Genomic DNA, 21,653 nt, shown 5'->3' on the forward strand with positions numbered 1-21,653 from the left:
ACAACATTCGATTCTACACACAAACGACAGCATTCGTACAATTACAAGCATAAGCATTTTCGTTCGCTAGCGTCGCACGCTCGAGCATTTCGCAATGCAGCGCCTGTCGTCGCGAGCTTCGCGAGGCATTCGTTCTTCGCTGAAGCTCCTCCGCCATGCGCCGCCGTCGCCAGCATCTCCTGCTGCTTCCCCTTCTTCTTTCGTGCCCAGATGCTGCTTCGCTGTGTCGACTCTGCAAACGCGGTCGAACCTCCAAAAGACGCAGCGGCCAGCGATCCCGGGGGATTTCTTGAGATGGGCTGCGCTCGGCTCCTGCAGAGCGTCGAGATTCGCCACCGGGTTCGCGCCGCTGGAGCCCAAGCCGTTGGATTCGATCATGGACGTGGGGAGAGTGAAGGACCGGTCGGCCGAGGAGATAGCCTCGGTTTGGGACGATGTAAGCATTTTCAAGTCCCTTGCTTCTATACTCTTGTTATTCATGTGTGCAAGATGCGTGTTTTCATAGTATTTATGATGCGCTATAGAGATTGTAGTTGTGTCGGGGGGGCTAGGAATTGTTAGAACAAGTTAATTCAGAAGCTCGTTACATGGACGCCTATCTGTTTGATGATATTCCCCAGTTAAGTATAGTCACTAGGTTAGTATCAGGGTGCCTTGGTTTTTGTATGCGTAGAATGTTCGCAGTCTAGCGGCAAAAGATGTAGTGTAGGTCTGAATAATGTGGTGGAGAATTACGTGCCCTTGCACCAAAAAATGCTTGTCCTCGCATACTTTGCTTGTCAATATCAGTTCTATGGTCTCGTGTGTTGGATCTTCTGCTTATGAATTGTGATTGATTTTTTTTGTTTGTTCAAATAATCAATTTTAGTGCCTGTAAATCATTAGAAACTTTCGATGATCGGTAGTCATATGCTGCAATATTGCATGACTTGGTGTTGGATCTGGAGCACTGCATAACAAGCAGCAACGATTCTAAGTTTCCTGTCCTCGCACTTTTTACAATCTCATGTTTGCCGCTGTTAAAAGACCAAAATGGTTAATTAAGTTGTCAATTGAAAATCTATTCGCTTACTTCATCCCTTGCAATAGCAGACACTAGTGGCATTTAATTGCTTGGCTCACGTCGACACTATGTTTTTAGCTGGCCACATTTTGTAATAAATAATTGACCAACCGAAAAGCATGTTTTATGGACTGCGCCAAATATTTTGGAATAATAGAGTGGAAAGTTGTGAGAGTTCATTATGATATCTCATGTCACTTATTGTCTTGATGTTGGGCTTGTGCTTTGAATACCTCTTATCCCCAACATCATGCCGTAGTATTGGCGAAACATTGTGGGAGTCCTATTGGAGTTCAATAAAGTCTGTTTCATTTGCTTATGCTTTGAATTGTGATATCTAAGTAAACTTTAGTATAAATCAAATTTTCAGTGAAGTTTGTTTTGTTGATTTTGATTCTGTAATTGGTTGTACTTTCTCAGTATCACCTTGGGCGGGGTCATGTTGGCACCTCTATGAAGGCAAAACTTTATCATCTGCTAGAGCAAAGATCAGTTGATTGGTAATGCTTTCACTGTCTATCTGAATTATGTTCTCTTTCCCCCCAACATGTGAAATATGTAATTCATCTGTTCATGTACAGCCGATATTTTGTCATTCCTTTATGGAGAGGAAGTGGTTATACGACGATGTTTGCTCAAGGTACTCACTCTAATCGCGGAGCATATATACCAGTACATCGATTGATTTTACTTGCATAGAATACATGGTTATAATTGTCATCCAGATGAACAATGTCGGGTAGGTTATTTAGTCTCAAGCACGAGATGAGTATCTGAACATCAAGAGCACCTATGCTGTTCTTTGTTAAAGCTGTCTTCCTTTCCCCTGTATGCTGTTATTTCGGAGTATAGCTGCTTATTTAATTTGATATTCTTATGAATGATTTGCTTCCCTTTTCAAATAGCTGATCATGCAAACTGTTGTATACAAATAAATTGAGTGATGGCGGCGATCACTAAATTGGACCTTCAAGCCTCTTATTTATATGAATCTCGTATCCAGCTGATAAGTAAAGTGCCTTGGTATACCACCTAATAACTTTGGAACTTCTTTACTTTTGGAGATAGGATTACTTTCATTTATCTGCAATTTGTTTGGTACAATGATTGGAGTAGAAAATCTTGACAATCGTAGAACTAGAATCTACACTGTTTCCAACTTCTTCCGTATCTAACCCCTTAATATGAGCTTCAGCTGTTGAAATCCTGTCCACTAGGTCATTCTCTCTTTTAATAGAACTACTGCTGCTTTTCCATCATTATCTATTTGATTATATTTGCCTAAATGAGAAATCCCGATGAAGAAGCATCAACACATCTTTGGTCTATGTTTGTCATGGCTTTATGTAAGTTACAATATGTCCAAAAAAATACAATTACTAGTGGGAAGCATCTTGCTGTGCTTGTTGTGCTTCAATGCATTTGTTGGAAGAGTATCTTACGGGACTGGACTCTAGCTTCAAATGATTGTTGTTGTCGTCTTTCTGATAAGTGGCACTGGCTTCAGATTATAACATTTTGTGTTAAAGATGGAACGGTCATGATGCAATCATTTAGTTAGCCAGCCCTAGCCTAAAAAAGTAGTTTCGAAATATGTTAAGTGTTGAAGTATTATCCCACATCGATTGACAATGGGTGCTAAATGCTCTTTATATCCATGTGGTCTCCTCCTTCTATCAGCTTAAGCTTTTGAGTTGGACTTTCTAACATGCTATCATAGCCAGTGATATCCCTTTCGCGAATGCCACTTGTAATCCGGTTTGCACGTGAGTAGGGGTGTTGAAGTATTATCCCACATTGATTGACAACGGCTGCTAAATGCTTTTTACATCCACGTGGTCTCCTTCACCTATTAGTTTAAGTTTTTGGGTTGGACTTTTTAATATTAAGTATTATGGATGTGGTGAATGGCTGTCATTTCGAAATCAGTGTTCGTATTTGATTTTTCTGTGGTATTCGAAGAACTCTAGCAAGCTCAGAAGACAGAACTGTCTATACTAAATTACTAATCTAGACTTTGTTTTGACATTTTTATTTTACAGTACAAATGCCCCACATGCTTTTCACCGGTCTTGAAGATTACAAGGCAAGAGGAACTCAAGCATCTCCTTACATGACTGTCACTTTATACACGGAGTTCGCAGAGAGCAAGGACTTGGTTCTTATTCGTGGAGATGTTGTGTTCACAAGCAAGCTGAGCGATTCAGAGGCAAAATGGCTTCTGGAGACAACCCAGTCCTTCTATTTGAACGACACGAGGTACAGGCTGGTTGAGCGGTTCAACAAACAGACGCGGGATTTCGAATTCAAGGATGTTTTGCAAGCATTGGACATGCCCACTCTGTAATCTCCCTTTGCAGAGGTGATATATGGTACTGTGACTTTGAATGTGGACTCCTGAGACAGAGGAATCTTTTTCAAGCGGCCGTAGTGATAAAGTCAAGTCATCGACTGAAGATGACTTAGGAAATCGTCAATCTGATTCGTGAGTCGATGCTGACTGGTTGACGGTCGCTGTTGATGATTCTTGAGCAAACATATACATGCAACAAGTGATTTCGAACAGGGCGTTTAAGATTTTGACACAGCGGCGGTTTTCCTTTCGCATGAGAAGAAACGAACGATTGAAGTATCACTATCGTATCAGTTGACGGCGATGATGTGGTGTAATACCAGGATGCCATGGCGCCATGGTGTATGTGTCTCGATTTAAAAAAGTCGATATACCATATGAAATTGTTGCGTGATATATCCATCTCGCTTAAGATACTTTCTTGTGAAATTGCCATTTTCAGTTCATATAACTGTTGTCGGTAATTATAGTGTATCGAGTTCATTTCAACCGTTGATCATGTGAGTCTCGCACGTTCGGGACGATAATTTTCTAACTCGTATAATGGAAAAAGGATAATGACACGAAAAGTCTTTGAACTTTGACTCGATGGGTAATGTGATTCATAAATTTTTAATTTGTTCAATATGATTCCTAAATTTTAATTCAATGTGCGATGTTGTCCCTAAATTTTTTATTTGTTTAATGTGATATCTAGATTTTTTATACTTTTTCAAGTTAGTTCTTGAACTATTTGAAAATGTTCATTGCTATCTTTCTACTAATTCAAATTCAGGGACTGGATCGAACATGTTTCAAAAGTTCGCGGATTACATTGAACAAATTGAAAGTTCAAGGACGATATTATATATTAGGCTGAATCATATTAAATAAATTAAAAATTTTAGGGATCGCATTAAATATTGAATTAAAGTTTGTACATCATTTGCGGCATTTTCCTATGCAAAGAAAACCTATCTCGGATACGGCCGCACGGAAAGAAGAAAACGCGAGATCTGACCCCGAGGAACACGCGTAATTATCCCGTCGTTTCACCGCTCGCGCCGCGTCGTTTCGGCCTTTCGTCCAACGAACGAGTCCCCCTCCTCCTCCTCCTCCTGCTCTGCGCGATTTGGCTGAGGCCAGCCACAGAGACGGACCTTCTTCTTCTGGACGTTTCCGTTAAAACCCTCACTCCCCCCTCCTCCTCCTCCTCGCCGGCCCCGCCCCCTCCGCTCCGCCGCCCTCGTCCTCCGCCGTCCACCCGCCCCAACCCCATCCCAAAAGCCCTAACAAGTACGTACCCTTCTTCCCCTTACTCTCCAATCGCGTTCGAATTTTTTGCTGCAGACGAGGGCACGAAGCCGCCGCCGCCGGCCGCCCCGCCTTCCGCCACCGGCTTTCCTTCCCGGAGCTCGCCAATGAAGTACTCACGCTCGTTTTCTTTCGGTGGTTTCGCTCTCAGTAATGGCCGACCCCTCCGACGACGCCAAGCACATCGAGAAGCTCTACGAGTTCGGGGAGCGCCTCAGCGAGTCCAAGGACAAGTCTCAGGTTCCATTTCCCATCCCCCCCCGCTTCTCTCTCTTCTTCCGTTCGCTTTCTTGTTCTGCGTTTCTTCCGATTGGGGATGACGAGGGGAGGGGTTTCTGAGGTTGGGGCGTGCGGGCGTGACGTGTGTTGTTGCTGGGTGTTTGGTTTGAGTTCGTTTGCCTTTTCTGGGTGCCGCGTCGTTTTTTTTTGGTGTGCAGAATGTGGAGGACTATCAGGGGATCATCGCCGCCGCGAAGTCGAGCATGAAGGCGAAGCAGCTGGCGGCGCAGCTGATTCCGAGGTTCTTCAAGTTCTTCCCCGACCTGTGGGACCCTGCCGTCGAGTGTCTCGTCGATTTGCTCGAGGAAGAAGATCTCGGGGTTGGTGTTTTGACTGTTTTAAGTGTTGACTCGATTGTTGATGTGCTTATATTTGCTGAAGTCTATTGAGGAGCAGAGCATTCGGTTGATAAAATGTACCGGTGGGGGTAGGGAGTTTGAGTGAGAAAGATGTTGATATCGGATGGAATTATTTCCTCCGGTTGGTTAAGTGAGACTGAAAATAAATGTCCAGTTTTGTTATGAGGAGTCTTGGATTTTTTCGATTTTCTAGTTTTGTGTTGGCAAGGTTATGCTTTTTCATTCGTGCTCAACTGACTGGAACGCGATTCAATTGTATCGTGTGGACATCGACTGCCCTTTCTTGTATTGGAGATGATATGAGGTTTGATGACTAGCACATTGTGCAGGTCCGAGTGCAAGCCATCCGGGGGCTTCCACTTTTCTGCAAGGATACACCTGAGTACATTCCTAAGATTGTTTACCTTCTCGTGCAACTCCTTGCGGCTGGTAAATCTAGATTGCCCTCTGATTTACTTAGTTGTGCATTGAGTGATGTCGATGGTTTACAATAGATCTTTTTCTTTCTGTAGATGAACTCTGAACTTAGCTAAAGTCTCTGGTTTTATATTGTAGAGGATTTTGTTGAGCGTGATGCGGTGCACAAGGCTCTGATGTCATTGTTGAGACAGGATGTGAAAGGTGATAATCCATGTATTGAAGTCTCCTATTTCACGTTCTTGAGCTCTGGATTCCGTAGTTTCATGTGTCTGAGGTTAATAAATGTATTAGAAGGGCACAATGATGTTTGACTGCTTATATATGAATTTCGCGAGGTTGTTAACGGATAATGGTTTGCCAGTATACGGATACTTTTCTTGCGTGAACCATTCTTGTCACTGGAGAACTTCACTTCAACTCACCCATCCAATGGTAATATGAATGTTGCTTAGATGTTGAGGAGTGTGATATTATCGCAGTAGGAGAAACTATAGAATATCATAATTAGTATATTCCCTTCCCAAAAAAATAAGTGTTCATCCACTTGGAATTTTATACAGTGTAAAGTCAAAATTAATGATGGTGGGAGTTAGAATTATATATGCTGAACATATGTTTTGTTTCTGGAAGTAAATAAAAAGGGTCATAGATTTTGTCAACCTTGATTTTGCAAACATGAAGGTGCCTTTTGCACCTCAAGCCAAGTATATAGTTAGTCCCATAACTTTGTGTCCTGTTACGCTGCTTTTAGAAAAAAAAAAAGGTGTGAGCATCTCATGTTATGAAGAATAAACAAAACAGATCAAATTCTGATCTACCTTTCCCTTATGGTTTTAATCAGTACTTCCATGTCTTCTGCTGATTTTTATCAGTTTCAAGTACAACATTTGGTGCGTGAGAATTGAGATCTTTGGTAGCATCTCAGACTAGTGGTCAGGCTTGTAATCATATGCATAGACCTTGGTTCTATTTTCTTTTAATTTACTCGAGCCATTCTGACATTGAATTAAATGTTTGTGTTTTTTCTAGATAGCAATTGGAAATGCTCTATTTTAAACCTGTGGACCTGTGGACTTGTTTGTATTTCTTTTCTCTTTCGTGACGATCATTTTGGCAGGATGAGCAGCATGAGCCTGTTTTGACTTGTTTATTTGAGAACATTTTGAATCTGATTGATTTGCAGAGATAAGCTAATGTTTGACATGCGCTGTTTTTTGTGAAACTTTTTGCTTGGTGCAGCCTCCTTGTCAGCCTTGTTTGGTCGCATTGCGAATGTCGATGAACCCAGTGCAGATGACTTGATTCGGGAGAAGATATTAAACTACATAAAAGATAAGGTTGGAAGACTTGTTGAAAAAGATAAAATTTGACAGTTTTTGATGTCCACTCCCACCATACTTTGGGACATTCTTGTGTAATTTAAAGGATATTTAGGACTAATGGACTGGATTTGCAGGTGTTCCCACTAAAAGCAGAACTTTTGAAACCTCAGGAGGAGATGGAAAGACATATAACGGATTTAATTAAAAAAGTATGCTTTTTTGGTCCTTCTTATTTTTATAGTTCCTTCACTGATTTTTATTTCTTAATTGAGTGAACGTGTCGTAATAGAATTAGCCCGGACTTTTCTTATTGCCATGTCTCATTAGATGTGGCTGACTTATATTTCAGAGTTTGGAAGATGTAACTGGAGCAGAATTTAGAATGTTTATGGACTTTCTGAAAAGCCTGACTATATTTGGGGATAAAGCACCTCCGGAGCGCATGAAAGAACTTGTTGGGCTTATTGAAGCACAGGCAGATTTAGATGCACAATTCACGGTATGTGCCTGATGACGAACAAATTCTTGAGTGGTATTCTTGTTAGAAAGACAACTCTCTGTTAATGGTTCTATTACTGTGCCCGTTAGTGGAGATGGTCTGCTTCTTTATCATTTATTATGGTTTTTTTATTTTTCCATCTACTTGAATCCTTCTTCGGTAGACACAATTCATCCATCTTATGATGGTTACTATAGACTTAGAAAGGAAGAGAAAAATACCAGCGTGAAAACTGCCACAATCTAAAATTCTTTTTAGCAATATCATTCTGATATGCTTTGCACATATTTTATCAGCCTATAGCCGTGTGTGGGAGGTTTATAATATGGCCTTATGAGCTAGAGTCCCAGTTAGATTTGGCTTCTTGCTGGTGACAATATATCCACTATTGAGGTCACTTCTATCAATTAAAATGTTGCTAAGTTGCCCTATCACAGATCAGTATCAGTAATAATCCTAATGTGCGTGTATTGAATAGATTGGTGACTGATTATTGTCTTCTTAGAAATTATGAAGGCAAGTGTCAGATTATATTGAGCTGTTAAGGAGCTGTAAAAGTAAGTTTGTGGTTGAGTATTCAAACATTGCTTATAGATATATATATACCGCCTGAGTAATGCATTTTCACATTGATAGATAAACCCGGGGAACTTCCCTCCTTTTTCGAGGATTGGGGAGGAAAGGGTTTTTTTTTTTTGGGGGGGGGGGGGGGGGGGAACTAGTTGGAAGGGTGCACTGGTAGAAATATTGAGGGGTGATTCAAGGACCTGTAAAGGACTAGTACCCATGTGGTGATATCTTCTGAATGGAAAAGAAAGAAAATGTTTAACCTCCTGTAGCATCCTATTCCAGCTGTTTTCTGTGTTCCTCAGACCTTTATTTTGTTAATTTGTTTGTTTCCCAATATGTAATGAGAAAGTTCTTTTCCATTTTATTAATTTTCTAGTTGCAACATGACCTCTTGTTATGGCACATGCACATTCGTTCTAGATAACAACTAAACAAGGACATGGAAGTTGTGATAAGAGAGGCGACAAAGGCAAAAACTAAGCCCTTTCACGCTATGTGGTGTTGACTGCATGAATTTTTAAAGCCCATTGTGCTTTTATTATGATCTATATCCATTACTCAATAAAAACAAAAAAGTAGAGTTTTTTCACTATACTAGTAAAATCCATGATTGTGTTCTAACATACACATTTATAGATGATTAGAGAGGTCGGGGTGGAAGAGGTTGCCGAATCACTTCAAAGAGAATCAAATTCATGCTTCCTTTTCTATAGACGCTGGAGAATCAGTAGCCATTTTGGAGTGCATAAAAAAAATCATAGTACAGAAAAAGAGTTGCAGATTAGGGTTGTCCAGCTCACCAGCCTCCCGTGGAGGAGGTGGATTTGGGCTAAGAGAGCACTCATGAATTTTCATTTAAGGGAAGTAAAAGATATCAGTATTGGGTGATAATCATGAAAAATAGCTAAAGGCTGATCTTCCATGTTTCTGGGTTATGGCATTGAGTTAAATTATGAGGTTATTCATTCTGTATTTCGATGGCTATCTACCTATCCCTAACATTTTAGGATTTCTGACAAAATTGTTTATTCTCATACAAATAATTCTTTTAATGCTTTATCACGACAATATCTTGCTTGGTAGGATAAGGTTCTGTTTGTTGTTATTGTGGTATCATGGCATGATCTGCAATGTTCAAAATGCAGGTCTCAGACACAGACCACATAGACAGATTGATATCATGTTTGTTCATGGCCACTCCTTTTTTCGTGGTAAGCTTTGTACTTTTAGTTCTTGTTGTTTTGAGTACTGTCTATATTTAATCAAATGATGTCAACTTACAATGAACTTCGATGACAGAGGGGTGCTCCGAGTAGCAAGTTCTTCAATTATCTAAATAAGGAGGTCCTGCCTCTTTTTGATGAGGTATTGGTTAACTAACGTGTGGTCAATCTTACCTGCATGGTTTTTGAAAGTAAAGATGGTCAGCCGGACACGAGTTACTCGTGTGCCTGGTCTTGTAACATGTTTTGTTCTTTTTCTTGCACTTGATTTCATATCCTTTTGGGTTTTTTTTTTTTAAACGTTTAACATCAGCCTTAGTTTTTTGCTTTTAGGTCATATATTTCATGACTGACTATGGCTCAGTGTGGATTTTTGTATTGTACACCTCAAATCTTTGAAATCTTTGCATTTAAAGTCATTCAAATGTTTGTGTATTTTTGAAGAATACTGATGTTTCTCACTAATAGTCATAAGCCTTCTCCAAAAAAACACACAATACATCATTGGCCCCCATAATGTGGGCCTCTTTGACCTAGTTTTCTCTTTGTAACAATAAGGAACCAATCGGAAGGTAATATTTGACAAAGCTTTTCCTGGCAGCTTCCTGAGGAGCGAAAGCTAGATCTGCTCAAAGCTCTTGCTGAGATTTCACCTTACACGATGCCGCAGGATTCACGCCAAACTCTTCCTTCAATCGTTCAGCTTCTAAAGGTATCTGCATTATGCTTTAAGAAACTGATGTAGGTTGATGAGTCTCAAAGTAGTGAGCCCAATTTGATTGAGAATGTGAAGAGAACTGACGGAGATCTCCAAATGATTAAATTTTCTTTAGGCTTCATAAAAAGGTTCCTAAGCTTAACACTCAAGTGTCTTGAGCATTACACTTAAGACAAGAATTGCATCATATAATTAAAAAAGATTGTTAGAAAAACGTTAAAATAGACTCTTCTAAATTTCTCATTCCTTGTTCATATATAGAATCTCTCAACAAGAATTATAATTGAAATAGGAAAACAAGAAACATTTGATATGGAAACCTCTTTGAAGGAAATCAAATATCCTATAATGGGGAAAGAAATACTAGACTCTTACTTGAATAGAGGAAACATCTCCATTCACTTTCTAATCATTAATTCTTAATTAAACACCACTAACCTAGGTCTTCAAACGATGTGGCAGACATTTGGTATCAGAAACACATAACATCATATGCTCCAGTTGAAATATCTATTTCTTCCTCTCTTTGTATTTTCCAGTCTATTTTGACAATGCATCGTATACGCTAGTTATCTTGATGCAATATAGACTAGACAGAATACCGGCATTTTGTTTGTAACAAAGGTTGTATGTGTATATCTTGGATCTTATCATTTTGTTTCTTTCAGAAGTACATGCCTCGAAGAAAGACAGGAGAAGAAATGAACTTTACTTATGTAGAATGCTTGTTATATGCATTTCACCATTTGGCACACAAGGTTAGTTGGACATTCCCATCCTGCTTTGCCAACTTCCAGCTGTAGTAAATGGAGGTTTTATTCTCATGATGTCGAATTATAGGCACCAAATGCAACCAATAGTCTGTGTGGTTACAAGATAGTGACTGGCCAACCATCTGACAGGCTTGGGGAGGACTTCTCAGAGCATTATAAGGACTTCACTGAGAGGTAATGATTCCTTATCATCTCCGGTTTTAATTGAGTTTTAGGTTTCTTTAAATGCCGGGCTGTTTGTCCTCTTTTCTTTCCTGTCCCATGAATGTCACGCATGCATGGGGTGTGGCTAATTGAATTCACGTTCTCAACAATAGCTGGTATATTGCGATGCATAGCTTCTATAATCTTTGAAGGATTGACTTTTTCCCGAAACTGGCTGAAAGTACTGCAATATTTATGTAATTTGGTCTTACATGTTCCTTGTTAACTTGTTATCCTGCAATTAGTTTTGCTATGACCACGTAGCGTTTCTAATTCTCCTCTTGCCTTTCATTTCTCACAAGTGAAAAGTCGGAGGGACTAATTTGATCCTGTAGTTCTGATTTTCGTTGCAATTTACTTGTTTCGGGTAAGTCAATATTTTGAAGTGTGTAATTTACCGCCTAATCTTTCCATGGCTTTTTCGCTGCAGATTAACTACTGTTGAGGAGTTAACTAGGGCCACCATGAAAAAGCTAACTCAGGGCATGGCTGAGCACAATAAAGCAATGTCAGCTGCCAAGACCGATGAAGAGAAGAATACCATTGTCTGTTTGTTATCACAATGCTTGCATCTTTTATTATTAAATGGTTCTGTTTTATGCAACTGACACCATGTACTTCATGCAGAAAACTCAGAAGCAGAACACTACATCTGGACTGCGAACCTGCAATAATATCCTTGCCATGACTAAGGTGAATAAGTCAACTTTTCACTGACTGTTTTGTCTTCATGGCATGTGAGCACTAACTTATATCATGGGTTATTGATTCAGCCATTGCATTCAAAGACACCTTCATTTATTGGAGACAAGAGCATCAGCCTCTCCTGGAAAGAGGCAGTCAAAACTTCTGCACCTGCGACAAAGACAGGGACTGGGTAGGAGAAAAAACTGATCCTTATGTTCTCTCTATTCCTCAATGGCTTTGTTATTGGATTTGCTTGTGGTGGGTTATATATATCAATTCTACTTGCTGATACTTTAGCTTCTTTCCTCATTAGTCACTGGTCCATGTCTACACTAGGAAATCATTGTAATTATGTTATTGAGTTTGGGTCACTATCGAATTTGTTAGATCATGATGCTTATTCGTGGAAATGATGTGAATGTCTTCATATTTTGGTTATCAAGATTTGACTGATTGTTCCAACTAATAGCATTGGTAACAATCCCAGAAGGCGCAGAAAGATTGTTGAGAATGATTTGCATGTTTTCGTTTTATTTTCTGTTGTGATGATCGATGGGGTTCCTTCTCGCATATCATCTTATTGATATCATCATTTGTGCAGAGGAAAACGACCTGCTAGTGCTGTGAATGGTTCTGGTAATGCGGCATCAAAAAAGGGACGCGGAGCGGGCGGTATGCAAAACCAGCTTGTTAATAGAGCATTCGAAGGTTTGTCCCAGGGTGGGCGTGGCGGTGGGAGAGGAAGAGGAAGGGGTTGGGGTGGACGTGGAAGAGGAAGAAGTTATCGGTAGACTGCAGCCATGCCTGATGCAACAGACGTAAACTTTGTACTAGATATGAGGTCAGTCAGAGAAATTGTTTTACTGATGAGAACAAAGTTTTGGATGTGCGATAAAATATTTAGCTGGTAGCTTTGACCTGGACGCACATCACTGATTGTAATTTATTCAAAGCTAGTCGACGTAGTTTGATTAGAGCTGCCTGCAGCTTTCAGTTCCACATTCGCTTCCCATCAGTTGAATGAACATGTAACTTGGAGATGTTCGCCTTGCTTGTAGAGTAGCATTGGTTGATTTAAGCTTGAATACAGACTAGTCTGCTTACATGATCAACACACTATGCAACCTATATCATTTGATCCGTTAATTATGTGGGTTTAGACCATGTAATATTTTCCGGTTGTCCGATTTTGCCTGCTTTCCAGTAAAATCACCAACCTGTAGAGACACTTTGTTGCTGTACTTTGTTCAGATGGTTGTGCATTTTGGATGACTTAGCTGACGGTTGCAGCGAAAGAAATTGTACTTGTTGGATTTGGTTCACAATCTTTTTCTAGTTCCTAGGAAATTAGGTTGTAATTGAACGACTTCCATGAACCCATCGATCTAAGCTCTCCACAGTTCTGGGTTTTCCTTCCTTTTTTCAAACGTTGTGCAATTTTACAGATTGAATATATATGTATTTTTAAACTAAACGAAAAAATATCAATGTATCGGTCACCAGTTCAGTGTTTTATTTTAAATTGATTGTTCTGAATGTTACTAAGTATATAATTAAGTTATACATTGGCAGTATTGAACTCTAAAACTCGCTCAATTTATATTTCGTTTGCAACTAAATTAGGCTATTGTCATGATATGATACTTGTCCATTTGAAAGTAATGAGATATCACTTATGAATTTTATCGGGAAAATTGTTCAAAAAGTCCTAAACCTATTGCAACTTTGTCAATTCAGTCATAAATTTTTCAATTTTGCCAATTTTATCAAAAACTTTTTATATTTGTGTTAATTCAGTTTATTTAGCCAATTTTGGCCGGCCGACATTGACGTGGACATAGGCCGTTCAGCTGTCTTTGACGTGGCAATTTTTCTTTCTATTTTTTTTTAGTTTTTTTCTTTCTTTTTTTTTGCCCTTCTTCCCTCTGATCGGCACGGTCAACATCGCTAGCCTCTTCGCTCACCCCCATTGGCCATTGGCGAGGGTGAGCCTTGCCCAATCAAGGAAAGGTCGACCCCACTATTGCTGGGTGAGGAAGACATAGCGACGGTGAGGTTGGCCTCGACTTGGCCAGACGAGGCTCGTTGTTGCCAGTAGGAGGGTAGAAAAAAAGAGGAGCAAAATTAATAAAAATTCAAAAAAATATTGAAATGTTAAAAAAATTGCCATTTTAGTATTGACCGAATGGCCAGCATTGGCCGGTGTTTACGTCATGGTTGGCTAGCTAAAATTAGCCGGATTGATCGAATTGGCACAAATGCGAAAGACTTAAAATTGAATTGGCGAAATTAAAATGTTTATGATTGAATTAGTAAAAATATAATAGGTTTATGACTTTCTGGATAATTTTTTTGAATTTTGTCCGTGGGGATACGATAGTGTACAATTGGGTCAATAACGATTTCAATCAATATTTTTTATGTTGTTTTCGAGGATAACAAATGCGGATAATTATTTAATTTTTGAGAATGAAATCGAATTTCAATTTAAAGATTAGAACGAAAATTACAAGTTTGATTAACTACTGCGTTGGTGACCCTTATCGACATAGCTTAGGAAGCATCATATTGTCGGTAACTCTTTTTCAATAATGTAGAATTCAAGATTGCTGCAGAACATGACATTTATAGATGAATTGGTAACTAGTAAAAGGAAATTTGGCTTGTACTATTTGTACGAAATTACGAATTGTATTTAACAGCAAATGTAAACATTAGTCTTACATATAATTGTAATTGACTAATATGTAGAAAAAAAAAACCTCATAAAATTCAAAATAGGTGAATTTAGTTTTTTAAACTATTAAGTTATGTCAAGTTACATCCAGTTTAACAATTTATAAAACTGTTATCGTAATAATGGGAATAAGAACAATAGAAGTGTCATAACTTTCGTACATCGCTCTCTTGATTGTCATAACTTTTTTTTTCCACTTAATTAAGTGTCACAAATTTAAAAAATCGATAACTTAAATGCTATTGGTGATTTGCCCCGCAGAAAAATCTAACGTGGATGCCGATTGTCCAAAGTGGCACTGCTGGCACTGACGTGAACAACTTTTGTAATTTTTTTCGCTTAATTAAGTGCTACAAATTTAAAAAATTGATCACCTTTTGGAGTTTTATTTAGTAGTTAATTTATAGAAAAATATATTATCATTGCAGCTGACTACTAAATGAAATGAAACTTTTCATGGGCCACTTTAGTTTTATTAACTATGGCATTAAAGCATAAAAAAAACGATAAACTGTAGAGATCAACACTGAAATACTACCTTTAGTATATCAATGATATGTAAAGTGGGGGTAAAATACATTCCACCCCATTTTCTCTGTGTTGATATCACTCGGCAACTACAAAGCTCCATCAAAACGCCTTTTTACTTCCTAATTGCCCTGCTGGTCATGCATTGAATCTCCGAAACCTGAGCGAGGTTTAGCCTAGCCTAATCGGATTTAGTTGCTGCAAGGTGCAACACCAGTCATGGCTTGGAATAGGAACGATACATAGGTGGATTTTTACTTGTTCCCTGTATCCCTAAAGTACTTATATCACTTGTTTTAAAGTGGTCATATAACTAAGATTACTTTCCAAGCTGGGAACAGTTGAACAGCTACGGTGCTCAGACTTCCAGCATGAAACGCAGATCCACGGCCGGGCACGGTGAATGTGGCGGCGCCCTTCCACCGTGCCATGCGCGAGACCGCGCTGCACGGATAATCATGAGAACAAGTTTGCTGTAAGACCACAGGCAAAGTTTCTGAACGAGGCCGTGCAACGGATTCACGGAAAGCAACAGAAGCAGCACGAACCAAGGGACGGAGTGGAAGGAGTCGTGGAGCAGCAACCACGCGAGTGAAGCCACCGATATCGAACCGGTGAAGTCGATGAAGAGGTGCGATGCTCCATCACGAGAAGGGGCACGGCCGCGGGATGGTGGTGCCCGATTGGCGACACGCACCAAGAAGAAACGCAGGAGCAGGCTGCAGATGGCGATGCCGATGGCGACGGGGTGAGTTTCAAAGGGTGAAATCAACTTCCCCTGGTATTTCACTTCGACGAAGTCGACCAGGATAGAGACAATGGAGGTCAGATCCATGGCGCCGGGAGGCGGTGTAGGCAGGGAGACATCGTAGATACTCTTTTTATGGAGAGTTCAGAGGCCGACAGGGCCCTGAGAAGTCAAAAGTTCGGATGCAAATGATTTCCATCCTCGAAAGTTTAAATCCTCCAAAGATCATTTGCATACGAACTTGTAATCATGACTCATTTGCATCATCCAAAGTTTGCATCCTCCAAAGATTATTTGCATACGAACTTGTAATCATGACTTCTCAGGCCCTGTAGGCCTTTAATTGCATCCGAACTTTCACAAAGTAATCATGACTTCTTAGGGCTGTGCAGCCCTTTGAACTTTCCACAAAATAGTATAAATGATCTCCATGTCTTCACCCCCTCACCACGCTATGGAATGGAGAAACGCTGGTCTACTTTAACGGTGCATTTGATAATTATTCCGTTTCCAAAAATAATTTTTGTTTCAGAAATAATTTTTTTTATTCTATTCTCGAAAATAATTTCTAAATATTTGAAGACGTTTGGTAACGGCCCAAAATATCCATTTCCGGAATAGAAAAAGAACATAAATACGTTTGGTAACTACACAAATTTTTTTTTATTAATAATATTTTAAATTAATATTTCTTTTTTTTCTTTTTTTCTTCTTCTCCTTCTTGGCCATGGTCAGCAACCGGCCACAGGCCAGGGCCGACGAGGGCGTCGCGGCCCTCGCCAGCCACAGGTGAGGGTCCCTCTCTGGGCAAGGGCTAGACCAGGGGTGCCTTCGCCGGATCTGGTGAGGGCTGGACCCTTGCAGCGTGGGCGAGGGTTGCCCTCGCCGGCCTAGCCTATGGCCGATCGCCGGCCATGGCCAAGAAGGAGAAGAAGAAAAAAAGAAAGAAATATTAAAAATTTTAAAATATTATTAATAAAAAGAAATTTTGTGTAGTTACCAAACGCATTTCTGTTATTTTTCTATTTCGGAAATTGAAAGTGATAGGGACTTGATATATTATAAGTCATGAAAGGCATTGCATGATATAGTTTTGTTAAAACAAAAAATTAATGTTTAAAACATATTTGTTTCATAAAGCCGGATGGTGAGTTTACTCCCCTTTTGGTATTTGAAATTTGCATGAATATTTTCGATAAGTATGGAGCCGAGTTGAAGTGATATCACTAATATTTGGATTTTACTGTACATTATATATAGGATTTGGATTAATGAGCCTCTAGTATTACTTTATAAATATGCATAGTGGATGCTTGATATGTTTATAAGAGATTTATTAAGCTATGGTTGCTCACACTATCCATTCCAAATCTTTTTCAGGTTCTTCAGCTAAAGTACGATGCGAGAGTTATCGGCAGGAAATTTTCTACAGTTGAATTTTGGATACGAGTTAGGTACTTGTATATGTCTGAGATGATATTTGTGGGGTTTAATTGAGTTTGGATACACACATGCACTTTTTTATGAATTTCAGATTTCTTGATTATGTAATCAACTCACCGTTTTGTTAAGTTTATACACCGAAAAGGAGGTGGACATTACTCATGAGCATTTTAAAGAATCGCATCCTATTATGCGAGTATAGATGGACCTTTTGGTTTAGTGGACAGTAACCTTTGTCTATTTGCGGGTCGTCGCATTACTTTTTTTAGGCAGTTCTTGTTTTTAAAAGACTAGGGATCGTGTCTGCGATGACAAAGTGCTTTATCTTGAAGCACTAACTATAACTTTCTAGTTTAGTAGATGAACTCAAATATTTAATGAATGAGTCAGGGCATGGTCGACTAGATCAGTGTGAAAGTGACCTAGCCACACCAATCTCAAACTAATACACATATGACAAATTTATCATAATCTAATTTTTTAACCATAAAAACCCTAACTCGATATACCCGTGACAAATTTACTACATGTTAGTTTCCGTTTTTATTTGACCGTCAAATTGCCGAGTTAGATTACGTGTGGCAATTGACAAGTGTACCAGTTTAGGGTTTTACCCTCCGTTTGTCACAGGTGTACTATTTTGTGATTTTTTGTGGTATTAATCCAATTTAACGGAAACTAACGACCATTTTATGATTTTTTGTGGTATTAATCCAATTTAACGGAAATTAACGGAAGGTAAATTTGTCACAAATATACAATTTCGGAGTTTTTTGAGATCAAAAAATTAATTTGGGATAAATTTGTCACATATATATTAGTTTAGGATTTTAGTGATAAAAAAATTAATTTGGGAGAAATTTATCACGTGTACTAATTTGAGATTTTTTGTGATATTAACCCTACTATAGATCACTATAATTGTTCTTTGGTGAGCTGTTGACCCTCCTATAGGCTACTTTAGCAGTCAACTTGATGGTTGATCATTAGTCAAAAGCCTCAGTTGTCAACTTGTGTATACCATGAAATTAGGGATAAGTTCAATTATGTTTTAAAATTTGTTAAATTGGTGCAATCAAAATCTTTATATTTTCTCGTTTCAAATTGACTAACAATAAAAGCCGAATTGATATTTTTAAGTTGTTTTTTAAGAGGCACAGCATTGATGTGGCACCACATCGCAAAAAAGCTTGAAAAGCTTACAAAAGAGAGAAGAAAATAGGACGAAATCTTAAAAGATAAAAGAGAAATGGCTAAAAACTTAAAAAAAAGGCAAATTACAAAAAAAAAAATATACATAGGTTGATTGAGAGAGAGAGGTTTGGGCTATGTGGCGGAGTTGCCAACCCTACTTTATAGTTGAGGGCCGGCGACCCTTGCCGGGGATAGCTGATGGTGGCAACGCTCGCCAGGCAACAGGCCCCATCTCAATAGTGCAACAAAGATGGCAACGCTCGCCAGGCGACAGGCCCTCATCCATGACTATGGAGTGGCGGCACCTCCACCTTCAAGTCCTTCACGATGTGTCCACTTCCATTCCATTCTTTTTTTCTTGACCTCTTTCCTTTTCCTTTTTAATCTAATTTGACGAAGGTTCAAGAATTTTTTTTTATTTTTTAAGTTTTCTGGAAAGCAATGTCTTTTTGGCCATGTGTCACTGTCAAGAGGTTTTCTAACACCAAGGACCGTGACACATCGACAAAGACCGTCCAAAACCCAATGGAGCTTCCGGAATTTTCCCAAGGACGGGCGAGACGGTAATTGTGCCGGGGTTCTAGAGAGTTCTCGGCATAAATGCCGGTAGTTGATAGCTCTCGGAATAAATGTCGGTAGGTGGTCGACAAGAATGATACGATCTCGGCCACTCGTCTAGAAATCGATCAATGGTTGTAATCCGAGGCCCTCTACTATATAAAGGGGTGTCCTCCTCCTCATTTGAAGGATCCAAACAACAACAAGCATTTGCTTTCTCTCCCAGAGCTTCTCTCTCTAGATTCTCTCTCTACAATCCGAGTGTCCGAGCGAGTGAGCGATCGGGAAAAAGGCTTGGCCTAGGCGTTCCAACGATCCAAGGAAGCCTAAGTCGCCGCACGGGTCATTTCCAAACTATCGGCTCGTGAAGAGTGGTATCAGAGCAAGTAGAGAGTCCATCCAAGGAGATCGAGGAGCACACCAATTGGTCGAGAGAATGTCGAACCAAGAACAACTCGCTTCGGTTGTTGTCGATGAAAGGGCTCCCAATGAATCGGTTCCCAATGAGCCGGCTGCCCAACCAAAGACTCGTGGAAAGTCCAAGAAAAGGGATGCTTTGTCGGACGCCATAGCCGCGATCGATGAAAAGCTCATGAGAATGAGAACAGCAATGTTGGAATTCATCGAAGAACTCGACGAAGTTAAAGGGCGGATCAACGAGGTTGAAGAAACTCTCCGCCATGAATTCACAAACGTCGTCAATCACACGACGGCCCCCTTGTTCGATAGGGATGATGTCCTCGAAGCATCCATCGAGGCTCTAAAGCTTGAAGCCGTGGAGCTCAAAGAAGGCAACTCCTCCAAGGCCGAAGTCGAAGCTTTGAAGATGGAGGTGCAAGAGCTCAAGACCGAGCTTGTCCTATGCAAATCAAGCATCGCGAACGGTGCATTGCCCATCCAAGCGGCACACAAGCTAGATGTGCCGAAGCCGAAAGAATTCAAAGGCAACCGGTCCGTCAAAGAGGCGGACAACTTCCTATGGAGCATGGGACAATACTTCGACGCCATTGGAATCCAAGAAGACTTGGCCAAGGTACGAACCGCTTCTATGTTCCTAGGCGATAATGCCATACTTTGGTGGCGAAATAGATGTGATGAGACAAAGCGAGGCGCCGATCCCATCACTACTTGGGATGGATTTGTTGAGGAGTTTCGGGATTATTTCTTCCCCGAGTATGCTCAACAAGAAGCCCGTAGCAAGCTCCATCGCCTTGAGCAACGAGGCACGGTCCGAGAGTACGTGAAGGAATTCACCGAACTCAAACTCCAAATTCCCAACCTTGGGGAGGAGGAGGCTCTCGGGGCATTCATGGACGGATTGAAGCCGTGGGCACTACTCGAGCTCAAACGAAGGGACGTCCGAAGCCTCTCGCGAGCGCTAGTCGTGGCCGAGTCTCTTGCCGACTTCACCAAGAGGCCCCAAAGACAAGAGGCAGCGGGTGGAGATCGGATCGCCACCATGATGAAGAAGAAGACCAAGCTGTCCATGGCCGAAAGGACTCGGATAGAAGTCCCAACCGTGGCCGAAAAGACCATGGTGGACGTGAGAAGACATGGGGAGAAGGAACGTCCAAGTCAAGTGATCCCAAGTGGAATCGACCCCAAGGAGACTACAAGAGCAAGTTTGATACTCCACCACCATCTCCGTGCTTCATTTGCAACGGTCCTCATTGGACACAAAAGTGCTCGAAGAAGAGTAGGATCAATGCCATTCTTGCCGTAGAAGAGGATGAAGAGCTGAAGCAAGAAAAGGAGAAACGCGAGGTGCGACTTGGGACCGTGAAGGCTTTCAACTCAATCAACTCCGTGAAGGACAAAGCTCCGCCAAAGGAGAAGCCAGCACATTCGCATCTCTCATTCATTGAGGTCAAGGTACGTGGCGTACCCCTCCTTGCCTTGGTCGATACGGGTGCTACGAGCTTGTTTTTGTCAAATGAGGCGGCCAAACACTTGGGACTTCACGTGGAACCGACTTGTAATAGTTATAAGACCCCCAATTCTGAAGAGATACCAGGCGTAGGCGTGGCCAAAGATGTGGAACTCCAAGTCGGTACTTGGGAAGGCAAACTCCCGTTCGAGATAATTCCTCTCGACGACTATGATCTCATTCTAGGCATGGAATTTTTCGATGCCGCGAGAGCCATGATAGACCTGAGGAGCAACATGATCATCATCACCGACTCGGAGTGCCCATCCATGATTCCTATGATTACTGGAGTAACCGAAGCCAAAGTCCTCTCCATGATCCGACGAATAAACAAAAAACCAAGAGTTGAGAAGTCCGTGCCCGAACTCCGCACCGAGCCAAAGCCGAAGGTGGATCATCCCCTTCAACACAACATGCCGATCCATGTCCTATTCCCGGAGGTGACAAACTTGCCGATCAACATGGAGGAAGCCAAACCAAAGGAGCCAAATACTCGACAAACCGAGAAGCTGAAGGCCAAGAAATCTCGGAAGAGTCGAAAGCACTCCAAGAAGCCAACAAACAAACCCAAACCAAGAGCGCCGAGGACGTCGCTCGAATGGGTGGGGGAGAATGTCACGGTCAAGAGGTTTTCTAACACCAAGGACCGTGACACATCGACAAAGACCGTCCAAAACCCAATGGAGCTTCCGGAATTTTCCCAAGGACGGGCGAGACGGTAATTGTGCCGGGGTTCTAGATAGTTCTCAGCATAA

At 40.7% G+C, this 21,653-nt stretch overlaps 2 protein-coding genes across 2 annotated transcripts; both read left to right on the forward strand.

Moving 5' to 3' along the window:
- Positions 1–3,646, forward strand: LOC115686582 (uncharacterized). Its single transcript, XM_030611930.2, has 4 exons — positions 1–436; positions 1,484–1,563; positions 1,645–1,703; positions 3,106–3,646. The coding sequence occupies exons 1-4, from the start codon at positions 95–97 to the stop codon at positions 3,408–3,410; spliced, it is 786 nt and encodes a 261-aa protein (XP_030467790.1). The 5' UTR covers positions 1–94; the 3' UTR covers positions 3,411–3,646.
- Positions 3,647–4,451: 805 nt separating this feature from the next.
- Positions 4,452–12,934, forward strand: LOC115686633 (apoptosis inhibitor 5-like protein API5). The gene is made up of 17 exons (XM_030611991.2): positions 4,452–4,691; positions 4,861–4,949; positions 5,147–5,308; positions 5,677–5,776; positions 5,903–5,968; positions 7,007–7,104; positions 7,224–7,298; positions 7,439–7,588; positions 9,304–9,369; positions 9,458–9,523; positions 9,983–10,093; positions 10,768–10,857; positions 10,940–11,046; positions 11,507–11,621; positions 11,704–11,769; positions 11,850–11,953; positions 12,365–12,934. The coding sequence occupies exons 2-17, from the start codon at positions 4,863–4,865 to the stop codon at positions 12,552–12,554; spliced, it is 1,653 nt and encodes a 550-aa protein (XP_030467851.1). The 5' UTR covers positions 4,452–4,691; positions 4,861–4,862; the 3' UTR covers positions 12,555–12,934.
- The last annotated feature ends 8,719 nt before the right edge of the window (positions 12,935–21,653 follow it).

Source organism: Syzygium oleosum, unplaced genomic scaffold (assembly GCF_021117445.2).
Source record: "Syzygium oleosum isolate NSW1041296 unplaced genomic scaffold, Sole_v2.1 Sole_v2.18, whole genome shotgun sequence".
NCBI classification, from domain to species: domain Eukaryota; kingdom Viridiplantae; phylum Streptophyta; class Magnoliopsida; order Myrtales; family Myrtaceae; genus Syzygium; species Syzygium oleosum.

Coding starts and splice junctions, on each gene's coding strand:
- LOC115686582 (XM_030611930.2), top strand. CDS start 95: ATGCAGCGCCTGTCGTCGCGAGCTTCGCGAGGCATTCGTTCTTCGCTG. Junction 1,564..1,644: donor GAGCAAAGATCAGTTGATTG/GTAATGCTTTCA, acceptor GTTCATGTACAG/CCGATATTTTGTCATTCCTT. Junction 1,704..3,105: donor TACGACGATGTTTGCTCAAG/GTACTCACTCTA, acceptor TTTATTTTACAG/TACAAATGCCCCACATGCTT.
- LOC115686633 (XM_030611991.2), top strand. CDS start 4,863: ATGGCCGACCCCTCCGACGACGCCAAGCACATCGAGAAGCTCTACGAG. Junction 4,950..5,146: donor AGTCCAAGGACAAGTCTCAG/GTTCCATTTCCC, acceptor TTTGGTGTGCAG/AATGTGGAGGACTATCAGGG. Junction 9,370..9,457: donor TGGCCACTCCTTTTTTCGTG/GTAAGCTTTGTA, acceptor CTTCGATGACAG/AGGGGTGCTCCGAGTAGCAA.